This window comes from Entelurus aequoreus, linkage group LG07 (genome assembly GCF_033978785.1).
Source record: "Entelurus aequoreus isolate RoL-2023_Sb linkage group LG07, RoL_Eaeq_v1.1, whole genome shotgun sequence".
In the NCBI taxonomy this organism is placed as follows: Eukaryota; Metazoa; Chordata; class Actinopteri; order Syngnathiformes; family Syngnathidae; genus Entelurus; species Entelurus aequoreus.
In genome coordinates, this window is record NC_084737.1 from 35785918 (window position 1) to 35794750 (window position 8833).

Consider the following 8833-nt stretch of genomic DNA (forward strand, 5'->3'; position numbering starts at 1 on the left):
AAATTGGAAGGGAATAAGATGATTGCAAATGAATATTTTAGCTTCAACCTGAATAGGCAAGATGAGTCCATCAACACCGCATACAAGCCAGTACGCCAAATGTGTTAGAAACTGATGGCAACAACAAAAACAACTAAGCAAACAAACTGCCAACCACTTGTTCCAACTGGAGAAAAAACTGCATTTCAAGATGTTCAACATTTCTTTAAGTGCAATTTTTGCTAACAGAGATTGAGAGTCCATTTTATTTTTCTATGTTTGTTTATCTATTTAGGATAATTAAAGGTTGTAGACCTTCCAATTACAATAGTAAAAAATACTAATGACAAATGAAGGTTTATTGCATTTAAAAGGGTTACTTGCAATATTATAGATTATGATTAGATTTGTGCTTAAAGTGATCTTAAAATAATGCTGACAATAATATTATTTATCGGCTATAATTTGTGGGACTATATATTGTCCAGCAAAATCTGTTATCAGCCCTGGCTTATATTGTGGCCTGAGCACGAAAGGGGCGGAGGCGAGGCCCCAATATGTCGTATATACGCATATTTATGTATATGTTGTATGGCGACTGTAAATGAGGCTTTAACCAGATATTGAGTCCGCACCAGCAGCATTTAAGTCAGCTGGGAACCACTACAATACCAAAGGACCCTGATCCCTGTTGATCCCTTTGGCTGCGGTCATTTAGTTTCATCAGATTAAGGTCACTTAAGCAGTTTCTTTGGGATCTAAGGGCCCCTGGTGTATGTCCCAGGATGTGGAGAACAGGAGAAGTGAGGCAGTAAAGTATGAGGTTTCACATTGGTCCCAAGGTGAATCCACATCCTCACCTGTCAGAGATGTTAAACACATGCTTTCCTCCATCTCCTCTGATCGTTTGTTACCTGTCATCGTGTAAAAGAGCGTCCTTCTTCCTATATTCACTCTTCCGGGTCACTATTTGGTGAGTGGACCCACCAGAGAGCTGTACATCTGGGTCCCAGCACAGGATGATGTCAAGACTGGCGCTGACCCAAAGCCCGCCGCACAGAGGGTTACTCAGAGAGGTCGGCCGCACGTTGTTTTCCCTTCCTGTGCCTCTGTGACATCTTCCTGTTGGTGGGGGGCCTCAGGGAACCATTTGAGGGGGCCCGGGCCCTGAACGTGGAGTACTTAGCACATCAAATTCCAGTTAGCCTGAATGGGCCGAAGAGGGAGGGATCAGTTTAGTGTTTAGACCCCCAGCACGCTGCAGAAATTCACTTTCCTTGCAGCCTATTTTGACAACAGGGAGCCTTTCTCTGACCTTCTGTGGACCAAATCTGATTTAAAGTGACGCCAAACTGCAGCTTGCATATGTACATGAGCTACTATGGCCACATGCTGAGTTCATTTTATCGAATGACATATAGTTTTTGTTTCTCAGCAGAATTTAATGTACTGTAATTATTTTGGTATGGTGTGGTATTGACATCACATGTACACTTGCACAATTTTAGCATGTTCTAAGGAAGTGTTTTTCAACCACTGTGGCGCGGCACACTAGTGTGCCGTGAGATACAGTCTGGTGTGCTTTGGGAGATTATCTAATTTACCCTATTTGGGTTAAAAATATTTTTTGTAAACCAGAAATTATAGTCTGCAAATTATGTGTTGTTGTTGACTGTCGGTGCTGTCTAGAGCTCGGCAGAGTAACCGTGTAATACTCTTCCATATCAGTATGTGGCAGCCGGTAGCTAATTGCTTTGTAGATGTTGGAAACAGCGGGAGGCAGCGTGGAGGTAAAAAGGTGTCTAATGCTTAAAACAAATAATTATCAAGGTGAGTGCCCCTAAGAAAAGGCATTGAAGCTTAGGGAAGGCTATGCAGAACAAAACTAAAACTGAACTGGCTACAAAGTAAACAAAAACAGAATGCTGGACGACAGCAAAGACTTACTGCGGAGCAAAGATGGCGTCCACAATGTCAATACAAACATGACATGACAATCAACAATGTCCCCGCAAAGGAGGATAAAACAACTGAAATATTCTTGATTGCTAAAACCAAGTAGAAAATATCGCGGAAAGGAAGACATGAAACTGCTACAGGAAAATACCAAAAAAAGAGAAAAAGCCACCAAAATAGGAGCGCAAGACAAGAACTAAAACACTACACACAGGAAAACAGCAATAAACTCAAAATAAGTCACAGCCTGATGTGACAGGTTGTGACAGTACACCTACTTTGAGACAAGAGCTATAGTGATGCATGGTTGGTTATGGTTTAGAGTCATATCCAACAATTGCGACAACGACTTTTTACTGTCAACTGAGTTTCGTTTTTTAATGATTTCTGCTGGTGGTGTACCTCCGGATTTTTTCAACGCAAAAAAATGTGCCTTGGTTCAAAAAAGGTTGGAAAACACTGTTCTAAGGGATGAGCGTACTTAATCCTATATTTACCCTGTGTTTCATGCCTATTACTGGTAATACAATTAATAGCAGGTGTTCAACATGTTGACACTTTCAAAAAATCATGTGTGTTATGGGGCGGTGTGACCTGGTTGGTAGAGCGGCCGTGGCCGCAAATTGAGGATTCCAGGTTCGATTCCCACTTCCGCCATCCTTGGGCAAGACAATTTATCCACCCGCTCCCAGTGCCACCCTCACTGGTTTAAATGTAGCTTAATGATGTAGATAATGGGTTTCACTATGTAAAGCGCTTTGAGTCACTAGAGAAAAAGTGCAATATAAGAATAACTTACTTCACCTCTGTCATTGAAACGTTCATGTATTATGGAGAAAAGAATACAGTTTGTGTATCAATAGACTGATAGCATATGTAGTGATGGAGAGAAAATAATCTTCCAGTACTGTTTTCCTTAATTTTATATTTAAGCAATTTTAACGTTATCTTTATTTAATGGGTTATTATTTGTGTGCTGTTTCTGTGTTTATAGTCCGTGTTTATAAATGCTAAAAGTCTATTAGTCCATTTCTCATTGACTGCTATATTAGTTGCTCTATGTGCCTTGAATTGGCCCCCGGGGACAAATGTGTTTTGTTTTCTTTAATTTGAATTTCAAAGAAGAAACAATGTATTTGAATTTTTTTAAATACAAGACAATATGAGAACAACACAGCATCATCAATATATCTATTTTATCAATGAATGCAGACTTCTGCCAAGGCCAAATTGTTAACAAAATGAAAATATTTAATAGTGTTTATTTGCCCTCATCTGTTTGGATGGATGGATGTTTGTTACAATACTTTTTTTTATTTATGGACAAAGGAGCCGCTCCATTGTTGCAATTGTGGCTCAAACAATTAGCGTAAACTCCTGTATTCACACAATGTAATATGTTTTCCTTAGCTGTAGAAAGTTTGGTAGAATTTTTTGCACAATTATGTCCTACTACTGTATGCTACTTACTTTTACTAAGTCAAAAGGACTGCTGTGAAAAAGGTCATTAAAACAGCAAAGCTTGTGGTGGCCCAAAACTATTGCACAGTACTGTATATGTACCAACATTGTGAGAACTTTTCACAAACACTTAAAAAAATATTAGATAATGTGTAAGACTCAAGATTCAAGAGCAAAACATTTTTAGTGAGGCTGTAAATTAAAGGAACCATTTAAATACTGGAAAAGAAAAAGCAGCAAATGAAAAAAGAAAGACACTCTCCAATCAATGATTTAAATTTTTTAAATATTGCACAGAATGCACTTAAATGACCAGGGACAAACAGAGGCAGGGCAGGTAAAACTGCAAGACCACTAATATATACAGTATACATATATCATACAACAAACAAACAACAAACAGGCTTTAACACCCATTTCCTGTCATGACCTCTGACCTCTCACCCTATCTCTACTCTATCCGTTGGGCCCATGGCAGTGATTTATTCCTCCGACATACCAACAGCTGTGTTTGGGGCTTCGAGTGAAGTGTGGGCTACTATTTGCCGTGACTAATCGATAGCAGACTTCAAAAAACACCAATCGTGAAATTCTGGAACAAATTGACACAGGAAACCTCATATTTTTGTTGTAGTTCACAAACAGTTGAGTGGCAAACTCCTGAATAAAAATGTGTCTTTTAATGAGAGCATTTTATTAAAGGGATTGTTTTTTAGTAAATATAGAAATCAAATAAATTAATTTATGAGTATAAATATGAGTCAAAATAACATGAAAAATGTTGCAATGTAAATTCCTGTTTTCCTTATGTGTGCATCATGAACTGTACAATACTTGTTGGAATAGCTGACATAACTCAATAAAACTCCATACTACTTTTTTTTTTTTTTTTAGAAAATAAACTTTATTTTAAACTTTCAGCAAAAAAAGGACATACGCTTATAAGTCTCAAACCAATGCACTGCATCTTTGAGTGGCTTATGTTTACATTTCTGGGTCAAATATAAATAGTTTGTTTGGCTGCATTGTCGGATCCAGCATGGACGTGTGCTTCACACAACAGGTCTGAGTCTTCCCTGAGAAAGTCTTTTGAGGGTTTTCGGGTTGTTAATCCTTCGCTTTCATGGTTTTTGGTCAGCGTCGCAGTCGCAGTGGACCCAATCTGCGCATCTTCAAACACTCACTGCCATCCTTTATCGAGGAAGAAAGAAATACTTCAGTCATTTTGTTGTATTATATTCTTTTGTATAAGGCAGTGATTCTCAACTAGTCGTAGACGGGCTCTACCTAATGCTACGCCAATGAATCACTGAAATAAATATTTTAATGTAACAGTTTTATTTTCCTATATTCAAACAGTATTACTGTTTAAACTGTGTACAATGTTACAATACACAGTATTTGCTAAATAAAACTTCTGCCTTGTTTTTAATGAATACTTAGGCCTGCTACGATACTGTATTGAAATTTCGGTCATTATGGTGTTACTTGAAGAGCCAAGTGTGTTATGGGGTAGTACTTGTTGAAAAAGTGTGAGAACCACTGGTTTAAGGGATCCTTCACTAAACTGACATTGTAAACATTTTTATTGTAAATTCACAGACAATTGCTGGCTAGTATTTGCATTACTTTCACAATAACGTTTCTGGTATTTTACTGGGAAATAACAGTAAATTGCTTTGAAGCATAGGCGCCGATCCCATGGGTGCTCGGGCCCCGAAGCACCCACGGGGGAATTGATGGCAACTTTCAATCTTTAAAATAATTTTTGAAAAATCAATCTTGTTGTAGTTAATTTTGTGGCGAGTTTGGTCCGTTTTACAAAATATTAAAGCCACAAATCACATGGGATATTAAATGAACTGAAAACGTCTATTTTTTTTTTTTTTAATAGACACACACGAGCACCCACTGGCAGAAATGTAGGTCGGCGCCTATGCTGTGAAGTATCGTAATATTTTAGAAAAATTACAGTAAATTTTGATCAAAGTATTTTCAAGTGGGAAAAAATACTGTGAAATCCTGGTACATTTTTTGTGTATTTTTTTTCCCAGGTTGTATATAAGTGACCTTTAAGCAGGCATGCACATACAGGTCACAGTAAGCATTTGTTTTGTATTCATAGGCTATGCGAGTCGTGTACTGCAGTGGTCCCCAACCTTTTTGTAGCTGCGGACCGGTCAACGCTTGAAAATTTGTCCCACGGACTGGGGGGGGTGTATGGTATTTTTTTTATTTTTTTTTTGTCATAAAAAAATACAATCATGTGTGCTTACGGACTGTATCTCTGCAGACTGTATTGATCTATATTGATATATAATGTAGGAACCAGAAATATTAATAACTGAAAGAAACAACCCTTTTGTGCGAATGAGTGTAAATGGGGGAGGAGGTTTTTTAGGTTGGTGCACTAATTGTAAGTGTATCTTTTGTTTTTTATGTTGATTTAATAAAAATAAAAATATATTTTTTTAATTTATTTTTTTATTTCTTGTGCGACCCGGTACCAATCGATCCACGGACCGGTAACGGGCCACGGCCCTGTGGTTGGGGACCACTGGTGTACTGTATATAGTTTTCCCAAAATTCTGATGTGGGTCTTTAGATGATTTTTGTGCGTGTTAGAGCAATATTTACAACTAAGACACTACTTCCAAAAACATTGATTTAAAAATGCAAGAGGAGTGGAATACTGTATGTCAGGGGTCACCAACGCGGTGCCCGCGGGCACCAGGTAGCCCGTAAGGACCAGATGAGTAGCCCGCCGGCCTGTTCTAAAAATAGCTCAAATAGCAGCACTTACCAGTGAGCTGCCTCTATTTTTTAAATGTTATTTATTTACTAGCAAGCTGGTCTCGCTTTGCCCGACATTTTAATTCTAAGAGAGACAAAACTCAAATAGAATTTGAAAATCCAAGAAAATATTTTAAAGACTTGGTCTTCACTTGTTTAAATAAATTCATAAATGTTTTTACTTTGCTTCTTATAACTTTCAGAAAGACAATTTTAGAGAAAAAAATACAACCTTAAAAATGGTTTTAGGATTTTTAACCGAGTCATACCAAAGACTATAAAAATGGGACCCATAACCTCCCTGCTTGGCACTCAGCAACAAAGGGTTGGAGTTGGGGGTTAAATCACCAAAAATGATTCCCGGGCGCGGCGCCGCTGCTGCCCACTGCTCCCCAAGGGGATGGGTCAAATGCAGAGGACAAATTTCACCACATCTAGTGTGTGTGTGACAATCATTGGTACTTTAATCATTAATCTTAATCTTAAACACATATACCTTTTTATCTTTTAAATTCCTTCCTCTTCTTTCCTGACAATTTAAATCAATGTTCAAGTATTTTTTTATTTTATTGTAAAGAGTAATAAATACGTTTTAATTTAATTCTTCATTTTAGCTTCTGTTTTTTCGACGAAGAATATTTGTGAAATATTTCTTCAAACTTATTATGATTAAAATTCAAAAAAAATATTCTGGCAAATCTAGAAAATCTGTAGAATAAAATTTAAATCTTATTTCAAAGTCTTTTGAATTTATTTTAAAATTTTTGTTCTGGAAAATCTAGAAGAAATAATGATTTGTCTTTGTTAGAAATATAGCTTGGTCCAATTTGTTATATATTCTAACAAAGTGTAGATTGGATTTTAACCTATTTAAAACATGTCATCAAAATTCTAAAATTAATCTTAATCAGGAAAAATAACTAATGATGTTCCATAAATTCTTTTTTTAAGTTTCTCTCTTTTTTTTGGTTGAATTTTGAATTTTAAAGAGTCGAAATTGAAGAAAACTATGTTTCAAAATTTAAATGTCATTTTTTTCATGTTTTCTCCTCTTTTAAACCGTTCAATTAAGTGTAAATATCATTAATTATTAATAATAACATAGAGTTAAAGGTAAATTGAGCAAATTGGCTATTTCTGGCAATGTATTTAAGTGTGTATCAAACTGGTAGCCCTTCGCATTAACCAGTACCCAAGAAGTAGCTCTTGGTTTCAAAAAGGTTGGTGACCCCTGCTGTATGTGCATAAAAATTATACTGCAGTGGATTCATTTCTAACTTCTTTGTTTTGCACACCACCATTAGGATGACAAAATAGACTGGGAATGAAAAGAATAATATTTATCATAATAATAATAGTAATAATAATAATGAATTAGATTGGTAACACACTTTACATTTGTTAAAATCTCAAAAGTGCTACAAAGTATAAAAAAATTAAAAAAAAGGTAAAAAATAAAAATAGAAAATTACAATATATAATAGAAAATTAAAGTAAAAATAAAAACATGAAAAACACTAGGTAAAATATAGAAACATAGATAAAATAGAAATAATAACATGAAAGCCCTGAATACATGATTGAAGTACAACATTTACCCCTTTTCTCTGGTTGCTTAAGCAGAAAGTGCAGATGGTCCTGGGCTGCTTGCTCCCCTTGTTGTTCCCGGCGTGGACCACGTCGAGACACGGCTGTGCATCCTCGCAGCCGTCCCCGAGGAGAAGCACGTTGGCCAGGTGGGAAATGTAACTGGAGGCGAGGCGCAGCGTCTCGATCTTGGAGAGTTTTCTGTCCACCGGCTCGGTGGGGATGAGGGTCCTTAACGCCGTGAAGGCGGTGTTGACGCTCTGGGTCCGGCCGCGCTCCCTGGCGTTGGCGGCGCTGCGCTGCTTCACCACGGACTCGCCCTCCTCCTGGCGCGCTCGCTTCCCGGCGCCGCAGCACGGTCTGTCCGAGCTGTCGTCGCTCTCGCTGCGGTTCTCGTCATCCTCGGAGGTGATGCTCAAGTCGGAGTAAAAGTGCGCGGCCACCGGGCGCAGCATGGCAAAGGTCATCATGGAAATGTGGCGCCGAGTCCTCGTCGAGGTCGCAGCAGCTCTACATGTCAGCAGCTGTCCTGCAGGAACGTCACGTCTTTTCCCCGCGACACGCTGCTCACTTTGCTCGTGGCCTGCATGAGAGATTGGCTCAAGGGCGCTTAAACTGCGTGGGAGGAGCTGCAAGCGTGGCTTTACGTGGGTTTACAACCAGCACCTTCAACCAGTGCTTTTCGACCTTTTTTGAGCCGGGGCACATTTTTTTCATTGAAAATATCCGGAGGCACACCACCAGCAGAAATCATTAAAAAATGAAACTCAGTTGACAGTAAAAAGTCGTCATCAATTGTTGGATATGAATTCAAACCCTAACCACATCACTGTAGCTCTTGTCTCAAAGTAGGTGTACTGTCACGACCTACATCACGCCCTGACTTATTTGGAGTTTTTTTTGCTGTTTTCCTGCGTGTAGTGTTCTAGTTCTTGTCTTGCGCTCCTATTTTGGTGGCTTTTCCTGTTTTGTTGGTATTTTCCTGTAGCAGTTTCATGTCTTCTTTTCTGCTTTGCTTTAGCAGTCAAGAATATTTCAGTTGTTTTTATCCTTCTTT

The 8833-nt window shown here is 38.2% G+C and overlaps 1 protein-coding gene across 1 annotated transcript; it reads right to left on the bottom strand.

Annotated features, from left to right (window-relative positions):
- Positions 1–4100: 4100 nt before the first annotated feature.
- Positions 4101–8343, bottom strand: tcf15 (transcription factor 15). Its single transcript, XM_062052049.1, has 2 exons — positions 7788–8343; positions 4101–4587 (listed from the first exon to the last, which is right to left on the bottom strand). Exons 1-2 carry the CDS (start codon positions 8244–8246, stop codon positions 4531–4533), a joined length of 516 nt encoding a protein of 171 aa, XP_061908033.1. The 5' UTR covers positions 8247–8343; the 3' UTR covers positions 4101–4530.
- Between the last annotated feature and the right edge of the window lie 490 nt (positions 8344–8833).

What these genes read in the sequence shown, in the direction of transcription:
- tcf15 (XM_062052049.1), bottom strand. Translation starts at nt 8,246, where the DNA reads ATGATGACCTTTGCCATGCTGCGCCCGGTGGCCGCGCACTTTTACTCC. An exon ending in TAAGCAACCAGAGAAAAGGG is followed by an intron (nt 4,588 to 7,787) that starts GTAAATGTTGTA and finishes TCCTCGATAAAG; the next exon opens with GATGGCAGTGAGTGTTTGAA.